A 21930-nucleotide genomic window follows, 5' to 3' on the forward strand; every position below is an offset into this window, starting at 1 on the left:
CAGGTGTTGAATAATGGCTGCTATGAGCCCTACCTACTGTTTCAAACTATAGGCATTTGGACCCATCAGCTCTTCTAAGAGTGTAAGGATCTTAGAGACAGGACTATTTCAGATACTTCTTTATATCTGCTCATTACCCCACACTGTTTCGTGTAATGTTCCATACATTTACGTTTAATGGGTTACTATAATTATTTGGTTAGCATTCTGCTAACTTAGATTTTAAGTATATATGCTAGAGTAAAATGCTTTTTTAAATCCAAGAATGTGGTATGTGTTAATACCTTTATTGCAAGATTCATGGAAATCTTCTATTATTTATTACATGTTGAAAGTTGTATCTATTAAAAAGTAAAACCAGAAGTTAGTCTTCAGTATATAAAGATTGCTGATTTCATTCTCCCTCCAGTAGCTTAAAAAAAAAATGCGAGTACTCCTCCTTCAGTCATGTTTTGTCTTCCAGGTTTTAAAGTAAGAGGCATCTGCATCCTGTAACAGAGAGACAGTAACATGAATCACTCTCTCTGTATATTTACCCCAGTTTTGTTTGTTTTTTGTTTTGTTTGTTTTTACAAAAAAAAAAAAGCTATATCATTATTTTTCACTGTTAAGAATTCTTAGGGGCACATAGGCAGCTCAGTCAGTTAAGTGTATGACTTCAGCTCAGGTCATGATCTCGTGGTTGGTGAGTTCAAGCCCCACGTCAGGCTCTGTGCTGACAGCTCAGACCCTAAAGCCTGCTTCAGATTCTGTGTCTCCCTCTCTCTCTCTGCCCCTCCCCTGCTTGCTCGCTCTCTCTCTCTCTCTCTCTCTCTCTCTCTCTCAAAGATAAATAAACATTAAAAAAATTAAAAAAAAAAAAAAGAATCCTGGGCAAAGAAAACCTGGGCAAAGGCTTAAATTAGAATAGAAATCATAGTGAGAATTCTAGATCTACACAAACATATCTTTGTATCATACCTCCATATCTTAGTATCATTATCTCCGCTATCAGGTATAAACATCATTGATTAGCATCTGCTCATGCCATTTCTTAAATGCTGAAATCTCTATTATTACTCTTCTAGACCAGCATATCATACCTACACTAACTTGCCTTAATAAATACAAAGAATAGGTCAGGGTATTTAGGATTGAAGTATCTGACAGATAACTCTAAAATTATTTCTAGTTATTTCTAGTACATTGCTTAAAGAGTAAAACGAGGCAACCCAATAATCCTTGAGATGTGATATTTCATTTGGGAAGATATGCATTTACTACTTCCAAGAATTTGCACTAAAACAAAAAAAAAATCTGTAACCATTCAGTGCAGCTCTTGTTCTTGATCCTGGAAAATAATATATATTCATAAAAACAAAGTTCCAGACATAATGTTCCCACCCTAAACAATAGAAACAAACTCAAATATTATCAACAAGTACATTTAGTTTGGGATAAGCTATACTGGCATTATCTTAACATAGATGCCTTATAAGCAAATAGAAAATAATAGAAAAGAAGCAGGAGGAGAAAACCATAAAAAAAAGTGAGGAACAATTTTTTAAAGTTTATATGGTTTTACATAAAGAATGAGGAATTTGATCTCAGAAATGGTCTTCTGAAATGAAAGGATGCCCAGTTTCTCATTAAAAAAAAAGTGATTAGCAACAAGACCATGTAATGAGCAATATGTTAAAGATGGTGGTAAGAAGAGAAAGGCCATCATTTTAGCAAAGTCTAGATGTAATCGAATGCTTGACTTACTGAGTAATGTCTATATTTTACAGTTATATAATCTATAAAGAAAACAAATTCACATTCTTGTGGATGTCCCAAAGAGTACAACTATTATAATAGCACCAAAAGTCTAGCCCCGGTCCCCCCAACTCCCGCATCCCTCAAAAAAGTAATTTCTATAATGTATTCTTTCTCCACCCTATTGCTTAACTCTCTGATCTTTATCTATTAGTTAAATATCCTGCTACCATCAAAACAGAAACATTAACAGCTAGTACTTAACAAGCAGGACATTCCAAGATGTGTTTTAAGGGCTTTCTATGTACTCACTTAATCTCTGTGACAATCCTATGACTAAGTGCATCATTAGTCTCCATTTTGTAGCTGGGGAGATTGACATAGAAAAGAAGTCTGAGACTGAGGGATGAGGTCATGGGACAGAGCTGGGATTTCAACCCAGGTAGCCTGGTAAGAGGCTCCATGATCTTAATCAGAGAGCTATCACCTCCCTAATACTGAGGACTTTCTTTCCCAACTCTTATCCATCACTGGGCACAATACCACTATACCAGCTGCCCTCCAAATTTGAAATTCAGATGTAAATCTTTGATGAAGCTCTACCTTTTTTTAAAAAGTTTATTTAAGTAATCTCTGCACCCCCACATGGGTTTCAAACTCACAACTCCAAGATCAAGAGTCACATGCTCTTCATACTGAGCTAGCCAGGTGCTCCAGAAGTCCCACCTTTAGAACCAACCCACACCACCACATCCCAACATTACCAAAACACTTATAAACGGCTTGGTACCAAGCAAACTCGTCCATATTACAACTTAGTAGAAAATAAACAGCCCCTTCATTTTTCAAGCTCTGGACTTGGTGCATCATGGAAGTTTTATAACCTTTAAGTCTCTTTAAGCATTTTGTTTTGTTTTATTTTTTTCACTAATTTATGTTCAGGATCCTTCAAAAATTGGGAACAAATTAAGTGCCTAACAATTTGTGGACTGCTTAAATAGTGGAAGGTTACATAATGATACATATGGTATGCTCCCACTGAATAATGCTCTTTATATATCAATCCCTGCTAACATTTCTAAAAGAACATAGTAGTCATTGAAAATAATTTAACAATAAAAAACATCCACAGAAATAGCCTTTCTTTGCATAATCCTATCCATAATTTTTGGCTTAACTCATTACATTTTCTTGCTCTTCAAACATTAAATTCTTGTGATGGTCACAATTTTCTCAGAAATAGCTCATAATATTCCTCACTTAGCTGTAGGAATGAGTGCCAAAAGAATGAACAATCACCATATTTTTTCAGACATGGACATTTTGGTATATCTCATGTGCACAGTGCTTCCAGAATGAGGCCAAAGGAACCAGCACTACACAGAGAGAGTGCATGATTTTTCACTGCATGGTAAGTGCTTTGACAGAGTAAAGCACGGGCTGAGGCCTCATCCTGGAGAGAAACTGGAGGGGAGGCCATTATCATTCCAAGGAGATGGTACCAGGTAGGAATTTGTGATGAAAAACAGTGGAGAAAGAAGACATACATTGGTCAATCAGTAAGTTTTCAGAAGATAAAATGACAATCTCTGATTTGAGTTTACCTTGTAGAAATTTCTAAGACCAGTAGTAATTTATAGTAAACCAACAGATATGCCTGGGGAATACAATACTTCTTATATCTTTCGTATTTATGTCATAAAGTTGATGGGGAGTAAGAAAAGTTTTCAAGCGCTCAAAAATTTCATACTTTCTACAAGACTGATATGTATTAAGAATTGTATAAATTGGTCTTACCAAACCCTTCTTAAAGTTCTCAATTCGTTTCTTCCCTAATATGTTGGTCAGCCACCAGGCCCAGGTTGGCATATATTGCCACAAATATGCCATTAATAAAAAAGGGTGATCCGCAATCCAAACTTCTTTCAAATCATTGGCCATGCTGATTAACATCAGCCGCACACAACGACTGGTCACCATCTTGTGGGACTGGGCTACATCAATGCCTACAGACTAAGAAAATGTTAAAAAAAAGTAAGTGAATGCTAAGTATTTATCCAAGATATTTCACAAAACTTTTTAGCTATAAAGGACTCAGAGGTCATGTAGTTGACGCTTTCACTGGGACCTCATGCCCCTTAGAAGACGTCATTGGTACTGATGGCTGTCTATAAACTGTAATGTTTCAAAAAGCCTTAGACAAATCATACATGACCAGGTAAGATCATGCAGGCTAAATAAAAGATGAAGGTTCTTTGCTTTTATTTACATCCCCTTTAATTTAATGAAAATTATATATCAATTTAGCAATAAAGATTTTTAAATAAATTACTAATACATATATTTAGCAAATGAAATTCTATAAACCATGGAGTCCATAGTGAACAAATCTGGTGCTGCTAATCCAGTTAACACACTACCATTCTACAAATAAATAAACTGAAGCCCATAAAGGTAGTAACTCATCTGTGTTCACACAGATCAATCATTAGCAGTAACCAGATCTTCCAAGTCACTTGATTCCCAAAACAGCGTGCTGCTTCTAGTTTACCTTACAGTCTCCACATAAAATGTGAAAATATAAATCATATCTGTAAACGTTTACACAGAAGCATAAACAGATTTATGTCTCAGCAGAAATTGATCTTCGTGGAGAAGGAGGAAAATTTCACGGTCTTCGGTGGGATTTTGTATCACTGGGTGATACTGGACTCATCGCAAGAAATTTGTCATCCACTTGGCAACTCACCATGTGCAGTCCAAGAGCTGAGGGAAGCACAGGCGTGTGGTCGGGCACAGGTGAAGCTAACCTAAAATTATTGCAATCCAGCCAGGCTTTTTCTAAGCTCCTTCACCATAGCTCTTCTTTAAAATCCCAGTAAGATTTAATGTGCTAAGATTCAGCCACACAAATCCTTCCAATGTTGCTATAATTTGTGAAGTGATAGAAACTGAGTTTTTAAAATGTTGATAGCCCACATCATAGTGGATTACTTATAAGCAGTATCTTATCAACTTCTTTAGCCTTTATTAAAACTGAATGCCAAAGCACTAGCAGCTAAACTTAACAGCGTTCCTACTGCCATGAGTTAAGTTTTGCAAATAATTCATAACACAGTAACATGTTAGTGTAATATGTTAGAAAAAATTCTAAGCACAGTGATGCAATACCAATACATAACTACTAAAGCGTTCAAATTATTCTCCAACTAGAAGTTTTTTACCTTTGTGACTTCTTCAGACAGGGCATTCTTCACAATATTTGACTGCACAGGTCCTGGACAAATGTTAGAAACTACTATACCTGGGTATGTAGCAAGTTCAGTACGGAGGCAATTAAAAAAACCCTAATAGGCCAAAAACAAAAAAAAAACAAAAACAAAGAAAGAGGGCAACAAATAAAATTAAATACATGTATCTCATGTTTGCTATTAGCACGACATTACTTTTCTTCAACTTTTTATGTGGGACACTAGCACATTATCAAAATATGTTTTTAAATGCCAAGTAAAAGCCAGGAAATCTCACTGGGCAAGTTTATTAAACATTTTTAGCTCTAAGACAGGGCAATCTAGGGCGCCTGGGTGGCTCCGTCGGTTAAGGGTCTGACTCCTGATTTCAGCGCAGGTCATGATCTCACGGTTCGTGGGATCGAGCCCCATGTCGTGCTCGGTGCTAACAGGGCAGAGCCTGCTTAGGATTCTCTTTCTCCCTCTCTTTCTGCCCCTCCGCTGCTCACATTCTCCTCTCCCTCCCTCTCCCTCTTTCCCTCTCAAAAATAACTAAACACTAAAAAAAAGACTGGGGGCAATTTAGAACAGGCATCCTCAGGCATCACCATCTTCTGGTAGGAATAATTGACACCTTCTGGCAGTGGTGGCTGACACCACGAGTTATGTCTCACGGTAGGCGCGGGACAGGGGAAAAACTATCCCTGGAGACTCTGACACACCCTCCCCACACCAGTCCCCATCTCCCTGCTTCTTTTATCCCTCAAAGCAGTCTCAAGTGCCACTGCTGGCGCAAGAGGGAGCAAGAGGGATTAAATACTTGACAGAAATTATCATAGAGGAAGAATTCAACTTTCTCTATTTATATGACTATTTTAACAGACAATTTGTTTCAGCATTTATTTTTAGGGTTAGCAAGCGAGTCCGGGGCTGGTTAAAAATGTAACAGGATTGCTTCCTCAATGACTTTCATAAAAGCAAGCTAGACCCTCTAGACTTGAAGATACTGGCTACTTCTGAACAAATAGGGAGTAAACATCTACTTCCCCTCCTCTCTTTTCCTAAATTAGGAAATGTTCCAAGATTACATTGGTATCAGCTGAGATAAGTATTGAAAAGCCTAAACAGCTAATCTGGAGTGTGATCCAACATTAAAACAGTTACCAGCTCTTAATGCCAACCACTAACAAATAGCAGCTATAAGGGTTCACGCTGCCAGGGACTAACAAAGTGCCTGCCTCAGACGTACATGAAAAAAGTCTTTGTAAATCAATGAACTCTCGTATCCTTAACCTCTCTACAGCAAAAGAGGACAGAGGACACCATGAAAGCCAATACATCATGTTAAACCTCTCCTTGGGGCGCCTGGGTGGCTCAGTCAGTTAAGCGTCCCACTTCAGCTCAGGTCACGATCTCACGGTCCGTGAGTTCGAGCCCCGCGTCGGGCTCTGGGCTGATGGCTCAGAGCCTGGAACCTGCTTCCGATTCTGTGTCTCCCTCTCTCTCTGCCCCTCCCCTGTTCATGCTCTGTCTCTCTCTGTCTCAAAAATAAATAAACGTTAAAAAAATTTAAAAAAATTAAAAAAAAACAAACCTCTCCTTGTCTGAAGTCACATCTAGTATAGTGTGTGAACTTTTCAGTGATAAATAAATTCACTCTATAGCTTGTTGGGAATCAGGGAAGGAAACGTGTTCTTCCAAAAGTACTTCCTAGTCCTAGTGTTCAGCTACTGGTTTAACTAACTGGAGTCTCAACCTGCCACACTGTATAACAGGATCAAATCCAGTAATAAAACAGTGAGTCCTGGAAGGCAGGCCAGATAGCTCAGGTTGCATTTTAGTGAAAGCACTCTGCATGTCAGGAAGATACTGGGCTGTCTTCCCTCATCCACCTGCCTGAGACTTGTCCATCTGCTCTGCAGGAAGTAACTACTACCCCATTACCAAATATGGGGAAATCATCAGTGTAGCAATCTGTTTCATCACTCTCCGCAACCGTCTCTCTCCACAGCAGAAAGAGGATACCCTAAAGAACCAAAGCTTCAGATCCTCAAGAATCTGTGAGGGCCATTCAGCTGTTGCATCTCATTATTCCAACAGCGAAACATTCCACTTACGCTGACTTTCAACAGCATTAATTATAAATTATGTGTCTCCTATTGGCCTTAGGATCTAATTTGTTCTGTGTTACAGTTTAATAATATTTCTTCATATCCATTCTTAAGCCAATATTAAAAAGTCATTTGTTTCTATAGTCACAGCTAGTAAGTTATTGTAGCCCAAATCAAGCTTTCTCCCAGCCTCTGCCTTGACTGGATTTTCTTCTTTCAGTGAAGCCACAGTAAATAGGGTCAAGACTAGTCCCAGTAGGGATACGAAGCCCAGGTCTAATCATCCAGCGGGGAGCTCCTACTTCTGACATGCAAATATATTTAGACTAGATAAAATAAATGCCAACTACAACGGGGAAGGAGAAAGAAGTCAGAGAAATGGGAAGGGTAAGTACATCAAGTGTGTGCGTTAGAAATGGGGGGTAGAGTTTCCATGAAGATGTGATAGAAATGAGGATGAGGGTGACATGTTGAGCAGACTATACACTTCTTTAGGGTGGGGACCATTTCTTATCTTTATATCCCCAGGATCCACTGCTATGCACAGCATGGCACAGTGTTGGTACTCAGTACATGTTTGCTGAATTAGGAAGAGGCGTGTGAGACTCAAGTCTTTTTTAGCATCTTCTGGGGATGTCCTCTACCCAAGGTCTCCTTGGGTCTCTCTTGCTGTTCCCCTACATCACTGCCCTGTTCCAATGACCTCTTGCAGTGATGGCCGTATCTCCCATATACATATTTAGATCAGAGCTGAGTTTGAGCAGTCTTACCCGGAGAGCATGTTTGCTGGCACAATATCCACTAGAAAGGGGCGCAGATATGATACCCAGGAGGCTATTCACAGTAACAATCTTTCCTTGTTTCCTCTCGATCATGTGAGGCAGAACACACATTGTCAAGGACAGCGTCCCTAAGTAGTTAACCTCTATTAGCTCCTTGAAGACATCCAGGCTGGTCTCCACAAACAAAGAACGCTGAGATCTTCCAGCATTGTTGACCAGAATGTCGATCTAGTTAAATAAAATCAGAAAAGGGGCACTTTGGGGATGACCTGTAAATGGACTGATACAATTCTTAGGGATGGCTGGTTATATTGTTAACTTGAAGAATCATTGGAATGGAATGGTGAATTTCTAGCAGTCAGCAATAAAGAGATAAAATAAAAACCACAATTCACCTACGGAATTAATTTCCCATCATAAAAATAAAAGGCACAGTGAATTTTTACCTTCTTTTGTTCTACATGAAGGAATTAGTACTTAGTAAGGTATGGAAAGTACTAATTACATAAATCCAAAGACTTAAAGTATAAAAGACTCATGGGCATTGATCTCACTGCATGGACCCATTTGCCTAAAACCCTTTAAATGACAGCACACAAAGAAGGGAATTTCTTTTGTAGCTACCTATTTCAAAGCAAGACTTACCAATTCAAAATGGCTACTTACTTTACCAAACTCCTGGAGGACCATTTTGGTAGCCGCCTCATGGGAACTTCTGTCAGTCAGGTCAAGTGGCAAAACGAGTATATCTTTGTCTTTTAAATTGCCATTCTCTAAATAAAGACATTTAAAAATTAGTGCAGAAGTTGTAAGATAGTCCAATCAAGCTTCCAGCTACTTGGTGTTAAGTTTAATACCCACCCTATAACTGGACGTGACAAAAACTCATTTCTGAGTGGCCTTGTGGAAGAACTTCTCTCAGTGACCAAGAGGACTGGCAGTAATAAGGCAATATCTAATCAGACAAAAAGCTGGCTGGGTACACAGGAAGTAGTATGGCTCTCTTCAACTTGAATACGGACAGTCTAACATTGGAACAGACTCTACAAGAAACCATGATTATACTACAAGCTAAAAAAAAAAAAAAAATTAGAGCTTTTTCTTTAGAAGTACAGAGATATATTTGTTTCATTATAGGCTCAGAAAGTATAGTTTCTCTTTTACACACATTAAAACATAAAAACAATTTATGCTTCACATTAGTAAGACATTCAGAGTTAACCCAGTCACATGACACACAGAAGCTTCCTTCCAGACAAGGATTCAGGGATGCAAACATGGAACAGGACACAACCTTCAAACTGCCAATCGAGAAACATGTTGGCCCTTTCTGTCACTACTCATCAAAAGAGTACGTTTTGAAATACAACCAGTAAAGCCAATAAGAAAGACAGGTAGAGAAAATAAACGAGGTACAAAGGTTTTATGGACAAACTGTTAAGCTGTGAAACATCAACTGTTTTAAAAAAGAAATGGAAAATGCTTGCACCAGTGATCTGACAGATAAAAGGAAAAGTCAGCCTTAGTCTAGCAGACACATGCTGACATGGTTCATTTCTGCCAGTACAGGACTTGCAAGTCTCAACAGCCAGAGGAAGTGTCCCAGTGCAAAGCATAAGAGGCCTCTGAAGGCAATATTGTGAAAGAGGCCTTGTGGCCTTGCTACTGACTCTCTTTTCTGCATGGTTAACTCCATCAGCAAACTGAAAGAAAATTGTTTCAAGAATGACAGGTAGAGAAATGACCCAAAGAATGGTCTGCTTGAAAATTCAAAATTATCTCATTTTAGGTACTGTTTCAGACAAATGATAACTTGTTTTCTTTTTTTTTTTTTTAACGTTTATTTATTTTTGAGACAGAGAGAGACAGGGCATGAGCAGGGAGGGGCAGAGAGAGAGGGAGACACAGAATCTGAAACAGGCTCCAGGCTCTGAGCTGTCAGCACAGAGCCCGATGCAGGGCTCAAACTCACGGACCTCGAGATCGTGACCTGAGCTGAAGTCGGACGCTTAACTGACCAAGCCACCCAGGCGCCCCTGATAACTTGTTTTCAAGTGAACACATCTATACCAAAACCTAAACCAAAAAAAAATTTAAAATAAAAATTTAAAAAAATTAACATTGTTGCTCCCTATATGAATATTACTTCAAGCAGCATTTTAAAACCTAATTCAATTCCTGTTCTTTCACTTTTTTTGTTCTTTCATTTTTATAACAAAAATCTTATAGTGTCCCATATGACTTTAATATCTGCTATTTCAGCAAAATAAAGAAGGATCCTTTCTAGTTAAATTTCTATGGTTACACACATGAATGCCATATATAAGAACCAAACTGTTCTTTCTCTAAGACAAAAGTATAAAGTACGTGGTCACTGAAAATCCTCCAGCATTCAGGGTGCCTGGGTGGCTTAGTTGGTTAAGCGCCCAACTTCAGCTCAGGTCATGATCTCACAATTCCGTGAGTTTGAGCGCCACATTGGGCCTTGTGCTGACAGCTCAGAGCCTGGAGCCTGTTTCGGATTCTGTGTCTCCCTCTCTGCTTCTCCCCTGCTTGCTCTCTCTCTCTCTCTCTCTCTCTCTCTCTCAAAAATAAATAAACATTAAAAAAAAAAAGAAAATCCACTAGCATTTAAAAGAATTCATGATCAGTCTCTAATATCAAGAGTCAGCACAAAATAAAAATAGAAGGCACACACAGATCAATGGAACAAAATAGAAAATTCAGAAGTAAATCCACAATTACATGGTCAATTAATCTTTGACAAAACAAGAAAGAATATCCAATGGGAAAAAAAACAGTTTCTTCAACAAATGGTGTTGGGAAAACTGGGCAGCAACATGCAAAAGAATGAAACTGGACCACTTTCTTACACCATACACAAAAATAAATTCAAAATGGATTAAAGACCTAAATGGGAGACATGAAACAATCAAAATCCTAGAAGGGGGATACAGGCAGTAACTTCTCTGACATCAGCTGCAGCAACTGTTTTCTAGATAGGTCCCCTGAGGCAAGGGAAAGGAAACAATGGCAAAAATAAACTATTGGAACTACATCAAAATAAAAAGCTTCCATACAGCCAAAGAAATAATCAACAAAACTAAAAGGCAACTAAAAGAATGAGAGAAGATATTTGCAAATGACATATCCAGTAAAGGGCTAGTATCCAAAATATATAAAGAACTTACAAAAACTCAACCCCCACAAAACAAATAAATCAATTAAAAAAGGGGCAGAATTTGCAATGATGTGGGTAGAGCTACAGAGTATTATGCTAAGGAAAACACATCAGTTAGAGAAAGACAAATACCACATGATTTCACTCATATGTGAAATTTAAGAAACAAAACAAACAAGTATAGGGAAAAAAGAGAGAGAGAGGCAAACAAAGAAATAGACTCTTTTATAGAGAATAAATTGATGGTTACCAGAGGGGAAGGAGTGGAGGGATGGGTTGAATAGGGGATGGGGATTAAGGAGTGCACTTGTGATGAGCACCAGATGATGTATGTGTTAATCACCATATTGTACACCTGAAACTACTATAACACTGTATGTTAACTAACTAGAAGTAAAATAAAAACTTTAAAAAAAAAGAAGGAGAAAAGTAGAAAGGCATCAGAAAAGAAAAGGAAGGGGCAAGAGCGGCTACTGAAGAGATGCCCAAAGAAAGAGGATTTGGATCTAAGCATTTGGAGTATCTGGAACCAGAGCAGATAATATGCCCAGGAAAATCCCACTCTTAACTTCTAAAAATCTCAAAATTGTATTTGAATGTGAATTCTGGTTGATTTCCAGGAAGCTGCTGTGGTTTTAGATTTACTCACCAAGGCACCTTCTCTTCACCCTTTCCAGCTCCTGCACTCTTCTGGCTGACAGCACAAGGGAGACTCCTAGTTTAGACAGCTGGTAAACCAGCTCTTCACCGATCCCGCTGGATGCTCCAGTCACCCATACCACCATATCGGTCAGCTCCCATTCTAGTGAGAAATAAGTACAGATTGAGGGCAGAAACTAAGCTCTGGATTACACCCATAAATCAAAGATTACCAAAAAGACAGTCTTAAACAATACCACAAAATATGAAGACATAATGTGCGGAGTTTAAAAATTCCAATAGCCTAGGGGTGCCTGGGTGGCTCAGTCAGTTGAGTATCTGACTCTTGATTTTGACTCATGTCATGATCCCAGGGTTGTGGGATCCAGCCCCACATAGGGCTCCACACTCAGCATAGAGCCTGCTTGGGATCTTCTCTCTCTCTCTCTCACTCTCTCCCTCTCTTTCCCCCACCATCTGCCCCTCTCCCCTGCTTGTACACTCTCTCTAAAATAAAAAAACTTTTTTTTCACTAGCCTATATTTATGGGCTTGATTCTGGTGATGTTCTCACAGGTATATACCTACCTTAAATTCACTAAGTTGTATATTTTAAATATGTAGTTTTTATGCTACTCATACCTCAATAAAGTGATATAAATTTTTTTAATTAAACATCCTCAGAAAGCACCTCCTACCTAATTTTTTTTTAAAAAGCATGAATACAAATATATTAGTAACAGTTATCAACACATTGTATTATATATTCCCGACTCTTGGGTGAGTTTTCCTGACTTTACTCCAGGACAAGCCTTATAACTTGATGATCTGACTCCCAGGCTCTATTTATTTATGTATTCAATTGAGAAAAATTAGTCTAAGTGAATAAAAAGTCTATCTGAATTGCTTTCTCACTTCCTTATCCATGAAATGAGGGATTCAGATAAAGATGATTACTAAAGGTCCCATCCAGTTCTGAATTCTATTACTCTAATTTCTTGCAATGGAGGTATTGATGATGAATCTGAATATACCAAGCTCTACTCTAAGGTATGGTGGTATCATTCTGGATTTTTGTTTTCCTCATTTGTCAATCATATCTGATGCCTATCAATTAAAAGTCACTTTATAAAAGTGCTTGCTCCTCAAATGCCTGAGCTTTCTTCTTGAAGTTCACCCAAGTTCACCCAGTTCACCCAAGATTAAATGCACACGATAGAGAAATGAAATGCTGTACTCTGCTTGCCCAATCATGTTCTTGTGAAAAACTATAAAAATCTTACAGCTCTAAAGCAAAGAGGAGTGGTATATTCTCCTTTCTTCCAATGAAAAGCTTATTTGCACTGCAGGACATGAGAGCCACTGTCCATCTGAATTGCAGGGGAGGAGCTAGATGTACCTGGGCTTTTTTTTTTTTTTAAGTTTATTTATTTATTTTGAGGGAGACAGAGAGAGAGAGAGAGAGCATGCGCATGCATGTGCGTACCAGCAGGGGAGGGGAAAAGAGAGAGGGAGAGAGACAGAATCCCAAGCAGGCTCAGGGCTGTCAGCACAGAGCCCAAAGTGGGGCACCAACCCACGAGCTGTGAGATCATGACCTGAGCTGAAGTCAAGAGCCTGATGCTCAACGACTGAGTCACCCAGGTGCCCCACACACCTCTGATTTTAGATCATAAACATTAAAATCAGGAAATCAGTTTACTGTTTTAGTCAAACAAGTCTAAAACCTAACTGTCGGGTTAACAGTACGAGCTCTGGACTGCCAGGGTTCAAATCCCGGCTCCATCACACACAGCAGTGAAATGCCCCCATGTGAGAACTTGGTGCCTTAATGTTCACAACTGGAAAACTGGATTAATAACAAAACCTCCCTCAAAGCATTGTTGAGAAAAGTTAAGTTAGTAAGTAAAGTACCCCGAGCAGTGTCTGACATATACTCAGTGCTTAATAAAATGTTAACTCATTATTGCTAAAAGTGTTTAACAAATAGACTTTTCAGCAGCAAAACATAGAATATTCACCCAATAATGTATGTTCTAATTTCTCTAGCAAGGGGCAATGGGGTTACTAACTATAAAGGCTTTATATGTTTTTATTATTCCCTATGTGCTTAAACACATTACCTTATTAAAACCCTTACAAGAAATTCATGAAATAAGAATTATCTCAATTTTATAAAAAAGGAAGCTGAGGATTACAGACATTAATTTACCTCACTAGACTGTAAATTCCCTTAAAACTGGGACCCTATCTGCCTTGTTCACTATTCAGTGCCTAGCACAGAGACTGGAATATAGAAAGAACTCCATCAATAACTATTCAGTAAACACCCAACAACCCTAGGAGAGCTGGGACATAAACCCAGGTACAGGGCCACCAGGATGGTTCAGTCAGTTAAGCATCCAACTCTTGATACCAGCTCAGGTCATGATCTCACTGTTCATGAGTTCAAGCACCTCATCAGGCTCTCTGCTGACAGAGCAGAACCTGCATGGCATTCTCTATCTCCCTCTCTCCCTCCCTCAGTGGTGGTCTCTCTTGCACGCACACTCTCTCTTTCTCTCTCTCAAAATAAATAAATAAGCTTTAAAAAAAATCCCAGGTACATGTAGCTCCAAAGTCCACACCCTGACCACTAGCCTATGGTGCTCACATTTTAAAATGATCAATATTTTATTTCTTTTTTTTTTTTTTAGTTTATTTATTTATTTTGAGAGAGAGGGAGAGAGAATGCCAAGCAGGCTCTGTGCCGTCAGCACAGAGCAGGACATGGGGCTCGATTTTACAAACTGTGAGAATATGATCAATATTTTAAAACCCAACTGTTTCTTAGCCATTCAAGAAACTATAGCTTGTCTTCAGTTAAAAGGTTTCATGTAAATATCTGCACGAAGGTTGCAACCGTCCTGAATACTATGTCTAGGCTGTAATTCTTTCCCATCACATGATGTACTTTTACGGAAATGCACAAGCGAGAACTTCATCAGGAATGGTAGAGTGTATATTCAGATAATAATCATCTACTCACTCACTGACTACTCACTGTTCCAAAGTTCTGCAATACTCAGTCTACAGGGTGATTCTAGTTGTTTGTAACTATTTACTAACTTGCATAGAATAAAAATTTCTCCATTTTTACACAATAAGCAAATATTACTTAAAATCAACAATGAAAACCCCTTAGCTCAGGTGTACCTTAGTACACCTGCACTTCTGGCCCCTTTCTTCCCACCGTGGAGAGGAAAACTTTTGTATTTAGCACCAACTCTTGTTTACCAATTCCACAGAATATAGCATAAATCATGGTCTCCCCTACAGAGTCTCTGAAAGCAGATCCTCAGAGCTGGAAGGAAACTTAGCAGTTCAACCCCCAACCCAGTTTGAGAATTCTCTCAAGGCGTGGACTAATGTCTACTTAATTCCCTCACAGAATGAGGAAGCTAGTTATCTCCAAAGCACCCCCTCCTTTTTAGACTAGTCTAATCATTCAAGGGGGGCAAGGATTTTTTTTTTGAGAGACAGAGAGAGAGAAAGAAAAGAGAGAGCATGAGAAGGGAAAAGGGGCACAGGGAGATAGAGAGAATCTTAAACAGGCTCCACGCTCAGCACGGAGCCCCACACAGGGCTCTTTCCCATGACCCTTGGATCATGACTGAGCTGAAATCAAGAGTTGGATGCTCAACTGACTGAGCCACCCAAGCATCCCAAGGATTCTTTCTTCTACTGTGATATACCTTCAATTTCTGCTACCCAGCAGCAGTCAGCAGAAGTTCTGCCTCGTGTTAACAGAAAGAATAAATCAGGCCTGCCTCACACATGACAATCCCTTGTATATTTGAAGACAGCTGACGTGTCTTCCCTAAATCCTCTCATCATCTCTTGCTTCTCTAAGGCTAAACACCTCCAGTGTCTATGACCTTCCCTCAGATGACATGGCCTCAGGTTTCCTCACTCTTTGGCTCACACCCCACTGCACAAACTCTAGCTGGTCAATGTTCCTATTGAAGAGAACTAGCCGCAGAAGGATCCAGGATTCCCGTGGGGTCTGGACAATGGCTGGTTGAGCCACTGCGGTGTCCCCAGTGTGCAGCACAGAGGCCAGCACAGACAAGCCTTTATTCAGAAGACATCTGTTGTGGACTGCTATTCGTTGCTTCAGGGACTACACGCCTCCCAGGCTTGCCTAATCTTTTCTGGCAGTCATTTCACAGTTCACTCCTATCAAGGTTACTGCCAACAAAAACCCGAGTTTTCCCCAGATGTGCTGCTGCTGGAAACTTTTCCTGCTCTGGACTTGTGCCATGGATTTTTCTGGATCTATGTGCAGTATCTATGATTAGTCACCCTTAGATTTCACCACGTAAGATATACGCTTGGGAACATGGAGAGTTTCTTTAGGAGGATATGTGAAAGCAGAAATGTTGGTTGCCTCCAGAGAGGCATACTTGGTGGCTGGGGGCAACTTTTCACCATAAGTCCTTTTGTATCTTTATTTTCTTTTAAGTTTACTTATTTATTTTTGAAAGACAGAGAGCACAAGTGGGGGCAGGGCAGAGAGAGAGAGGGAGAGAGAGAGAATCCCAAGCAGGTTCCACACTGTCAGTCGGGAGCCCAATGTGGGGCTCGAACTCACACACCATGAGATCGTGACCCAAGCAGAAACCAAGAGTTGGATGCTTAACCAACTGAGCCACCCAGGTGCCCCTCCTTTTGTATCTTTAAATTCTGTAGTATATAAGAATATTGTCTATTTTTTAAAGTGACAAAAATAATAAACCTATGGAGAAGACAAGGAGGATTTATTAAAAAAAAACTGTTTTTTTTTTACCTTAATAGAGTCTGCCTATCTTTCCAATCTAAACCGTTTTGGGAACCTGATAGGAACCTGAGTGTATCTCCATGTTCCTTTAAGTTTGTTTCATTATCACCAGCCCCCAACCTCCAGTAGTCTTTCTAGTCATTTTTTTCTTAAAAACCCCCAGGGGCGCCTGGGTGGCTCAGTCGGTTAAGCATCTGACTTCGGCTCAGGTCATGATCTCACGGTCCCTGAGTTCGAGCCCCGCGTCAGGCTCTGTGCTGACAGCTCAGAGCCTGGAGCCTATTTCAGATTCTGTGTCTCCCTCTCTCTCTGACCCTCCCCCATTCATGCTCTGTCTGTCTTTGTCTCAAAAATAAATAAACATTAAAAAACTCCCCCAATGAAACTGTAACCCCAGATACACTGTGTACCTCACATATAACTGTGCTTTATACATAAAAGGAGTTCTAGAAAGCTTACTCTTCAGTCAATGCAGGTTTAAGAATGACTAAATTTAAAAATGAAGTTAAAAGTTAAATTAAAATTTAAAAGCCATCACCATTTAACATTACAACTTTATTGCTGAATAACTTTTTTTTTTAATTTTTTTTTTTCAACGTTTACTTATTTTTGGGACAGAGAGAGACAGAGCATGAACTGGGGAGGGGCAGAGAGAGAGAGGGAGACACAGAATCGGAAGCAGGCTCCAGGCTCTGAGCCATCAGCCCAGAGCCCGACGCCTGGCTCGAACTCCCGGACCGCGAGATCGTGACCTGGCTGAAGTCGGACGCTTAACCGACTGCGCCACCCAGGCGCCCCAACTTTTAATGTGATTTATTTACTTAGATAAATAACAATGTATCAAATTAATATGCAAATTAGTCAATTATACAAGTAAATAATAATAGCAATGTAATTAAATGCATCTTAAAATCCTTCAAAACTATTTTTCCAGCCAAAGTAAAACACTGAAAAAATTAAGTGAATTTCTTAAAAATTATTTTTGGTCACCTTAACTTTCAGTTTTTGCTTGATGTGCGATAACCTGTAATTTAACTAGCTATTAGATATTCATTCAGACATTGTCTCAACGTTTTCCCTTTTCAGCACTTGACATGACTAATGGATCAAATAACTTCTACAGAATTAAGTTTTAAAAAGAAATTATTTGTATGTAATTCTCAAAGTCCAAGTTAACATAAAAGCACTCAGGATCAAATGTAAATATCCACAAAGTAGCCACAAGGCAGCCATCAGGCAAGAGAAGGTCTGATCAAGAGAGGGTCTGACAATCCCAGCCATCTATCTGCCTGCCACACGTTGACTTGCACAGGTCTAGTGTATTTTCCATGAACTCAATAATGTCAGCACTCCAGATGTTATACCCAAGAAAATGCAACGAGAGAAATGAAATACTAAGGAATAAGATTTTGTCAGGTACAGTTGAGCTTTGAAGGGACACAAAACACTGTACCATCTAAGTTTTTGTTGGTTGGTTGGTTGGTTGGTTTGTTGTTGGTCCTCAAGAACCTGTTTTGACATCCTTGAAAGCCATATGACTCCCCTTCCCTCCCAGACCCGTTTTGAAAGCAAAGTCTATCTTCTGAACTGCTAGCTATCACTTCCAAGTAAACTTCCTCACGTGCTTTTTGGGTATTTTCACACAGGAAACTAGGTCCAGGGAAAGTCCACTTCCCTGAGCCCTTATGGATCCAAAGCCTAGCTCTGGCTGGGTCATTTAATGTCTCTGAATATTGGTTTCCCTACCTGGAAAATAAGATCAATAACGCCTTTGTAAGTCTCTGTAAAGGCTGGAGGTCGCGTGTGTAAAGGGCGGTGCCCATTGCTTTTAGCGCAAAGAATGCAGTAGTAAACGACGACCAAATTTCAAGCAGGGCACAGATGAAAGTGGGATAGGCAGAATGTCCCTCAATGTGCCTGTAATGATCTATCTCGGGACAAAATGCCAATCCAGGTCTTTCTAGGGGGATAAGTAGGTAGGTAGGTAACTCCGGGTTATTTCATTTTATTTCACAACTCAGAATGAGGGAACAACTTCAGGATGTAGAAAAACCGAGCTCCAGTTCTCGAAAGGAGGCTCCCGTACAAACTCAGGGGACTCGCAGTGTTTCTCGGTATCGTCGTCCGCGCACGCAGCAGCAGAATCCCTGGGAGCCTGATTAAGAACTTCCAGCACTCAGGGCGCCCCGCCCATTCCAGCGCCCTCTGACTTTGGCAACCAGTCGTGTCCTCCCTGACCCGGACGAAAGACAAAGGGGCAGACCCGCCTTCTGGGCCCCGGCTTTTTCCTCCCCCACCGGCAGTCCCAGGGAAAGGCGCGGAAGCTCCACGCCACCCGGAGGGAGGCGGGGACAGCGGGGACGGGCGCCCGGAGCCCGACCTCCCACTCTGGAGGCGCGGCTGCGGGTCCTCACCTGGGCGTCGTCCCTGCCACTCGGCCCACAGCAGGGTCAGGTCGCCATCCGCCCGCAGGAAGCGCAGCAGCTGCACCACGAGCGCGAGAAGCGCGCACAGCGCCAGCAGCCAGAGGAGCAACTCCCAGCTCATCGCGGCCGCGCAAGCCCGGCCCTGCCTGGGGAAACACAGAACCCGTACGAGCCGCGGCGCGGCGCACGGAAATCGGCGCGGCCGCCTCCTCGCGGGCGGGAGAGCCGCACCGCCCCGGCTCCGCCCAGAGAGTGGAGAGGAGGGAGGGGCGGTCTGGGCGCGCCGCACCACCCGGCTGGGAGCCGCGCCCCGGGCCGCGTGGAGGGGGCGGGAAAAGCCCGCACGCCCCGCCCAGTGCCCCGTGCCCCGTGCCCCGCAACTGCTGAGCCTGCTTCGCCTGCGTGTACGCCTGAGGAAGGGTTGCTGCTGAGACGCCAGGCGTGGGTGACTTAAAGACTCGGCGGTACTGCTGTTACTACCGTAGCCACAAGGTTTGTAATATCAAGAAGGATTCTTTAACAGTTGTTTTGAGGGGATATAGTTCCAAGTCTCGGGTTGTGTCAAAAGGAAGAGCACAAAGAGTCCAACCTATGAATGCGACTTCCTCCGTCCTCATCTTTCTTAACTAAATAAACCCAACAAACTATCAAACTGTTTTCCACCCCACCCCCAATTAACCGGGTCTCTGGAGTTGGCCCCTTGATTTAAATACGGAAAACAATGTTGCATAAGACACTTGCCTTCTTGCTGGAGGAGAAAGTGCAGTTTCGGCCAAGATTGTCCATGAGCACCAGCTCTAGGAGCAGGATTGGGGACCTGAGCCAAGCTGGTTTCGTCCTCAGCAACCCTAAGTAAATTATTTATTTTTATGTACTCACAAACAGTAGGGAGGTTTAAATAAAAAAATGTAAAGGGCACAGTAGTTCATACACAATAATTCATGATTTTATAATTAGGAGAATTCATTCTCATTTATTATTTATTGTTTCCATTATAATTATCACATCTTAGAGTCCAGCCTGAAAGACAAGGGTTTTGTTTATAAACTTCTATATCCTGGACCTATAGAATTACCCTTGCATGTGAAAGCAGTAAGAATGTTTAAATTGTAATGATATGGTTCTGATTCTCCGAGGAAGATGTACACTAACTAAACTTGGATCTTGGCTGATTGTTTACCTCTCTTATAACTTGGTATAATATTGCTCAAGAGCTGACCTCTTAACTTGTTACCTTTGCAATATGGGTTTTATTTTTCTTGTGATAAGTGAGTTTTAAAATAAGGTGCTTAAAAATACCACACTGAGTCTCACTTCCATGAAAAAATTCCAAGAGTTTTCTCTGAGCTTGTTTCCCCTTCTGTAAAATGTAAGGACTGAATTAGATTTGGTGTCCCAAGCCAGACCATGCCATGTATGTATACCTGGATTCTCCATCACACACTCCAGCTTTGGGGAGGCTGAAAGGGGAACAGAGCTGTTTCCATGGAGAATTGTAACTAATACACAAACTGTAATAAAACCACACAGTCTTTTCACCTCACTAGCACTTCTTGCACTGGAAAATGAAAACAAATTAATATACAAAATTTCAATATCATATATTTCATCTTACCTGAAAAGAAGCATCATTCATTTTGGAATTCAATTAGATGTTTATTAAAGAATCAGTCACCGTGATCAGAAAAGCAACAGTTATAGCTAGTATCTTTGCAGTGCATAATTATCCTGTTCACCGGTGGGAAAAATCCAACCTCAGAATATGCTGCTTCTGGTGAAGACACTCAGCAAGTTGTTAGTTATCACAGTAGCATCTGTCTGGATTGCCTCTTCCCATTTTGCACGGAATGTATCTCAAAACTTGGAACCAAAGTACCCAAAGCAAATGAAAGACAGATGAATAAATAAAGGGACTCCCCAGAGGCTCAAGAGGCAGAAGAGGCAGAGCAGTGGAACCCTGGCCTTTCCTGGATTAGTCTATTCAGGAGCAGACAGAATCTCAACCAGTCATAAAACTCCAATAATAAAAAAAAAAAAAAACTGATTCAAATATAAGCTACATTCTTTCCTCTATGACCAGAGAAACTTAACTGAGTCAAGGAGAAAAGCACTCTCAGCTGGGCCCCTCCTTCATTCCCATTTGGAAAGAGCTTTGGCTGCTCCCTCTGCACACATCGTGGTATTTTTTCATGCAGCCAGGGCAGCGCTGAAGTAAAGTGACCATCAAGTAAGTCCCCAGGAGCCAAAGCAATGGCCCCTTAGGACAGGGTCCTTTCACAGAGAAAAAAGATGAACACCATATGCTGTATTTCAGCAGTACCTTACAATGTGATTCTGACAGCACACAGACTTACTCTTAGCTGAACTGTTTTGGCAAACCAAATCTTAGTTTGGTGCTAAATATCCTTGTCCCAAAGCCATGATTTACATCCCAAAGTAAACAGCACAATTAAAAACAGAGAATAAATAAATAGATAAATAAACAGTATAATCAAAACACCACTAATTACACAAAATATCAAGATACTTTCTTGGTTAATTTCCACTAGAAATGAGCTTCGAAACAATTGCTTCCTACTAAATGCCTACATGTGTTAGAATTAAGAACTTTTTTTGATGTTTATTTATTTTCAGAGAGAGGATCATGTGAGCAGAGGAGGGGCAGTCAGTAGGGAGAGAGAGAATGCCAAGCAGGAGCTTGGGATCCCATGAACCACGAGATCATGACCTGAGCTGAAATCAAGAGTTGTCCACTCAACCAACTGAGCTACTCAGGAACCCCCTAGAATTAAGAATTTAAAAACAAGAGGGTTTTCAATCCACAAGCCTCATAGGGCCCAGGTAGAGTGCATAGAAATTAGGTCATGGCTGAGAATAATGGATGGTCAAACGGAGAACATGCTAGGTGTTGATGCAGTAGAACCTCCATCCTCTCTAATTTCTGAAATACCTTGTATGCTCTGATGTCAAAGGCTGTTCCTTGGCATAAGCCAAATATAACTGTAA

The 21930-nt window shown here is 40.6% G+C and overlaps 1 protein-coding gene across 1 annotated transcript; it reads right to left on the minus strand.

Annotated features, from left to right (window-relative positions):
- Positions 1-266: 266 nt before the first annotated feature.
- Positions 267-21375, minus strand: DHRS7 (dehydrogenase/reductase 7). Its single transcript, XM_043556290.1, has 7 exons — positions 18913-21375; positions 11691-11843; positions 8527-8633; positions 7849-8088; positions 4962-5084; positions 3535-3750; positions 267-489 (listed from the first exon to the last, which is right to left on the minus strand). Exons 1-7 carry the CDS (start codon positions 19043-19045, stop codon positions 442-444), a joined length of 1020 nt encoding a protein of 339 aa, XP_043412225.1. The 5' UTR covers positions 19046-21375; the 3' UTR covers positions 267-441.
- Between the last annotated feature and the right edge of the window lie 555 nt (positions 21376-21930).

Source organism: Prionailurus bengalensis, chromosome B3 (assembly GCF_016509475.1).
Source record: "Prionailurus bengalensis isolate Pbe53 chromosome B3, Fcat_Pben_1.1_paternal_pri, whole genome shotgun sequence".
Classification (NCBI taxonomy): Eukaryota; Metazoa; Chordata; class Mammalia; order Carnivora; family Felidae; genus Prionailurus; species Prionailurus bengalensis.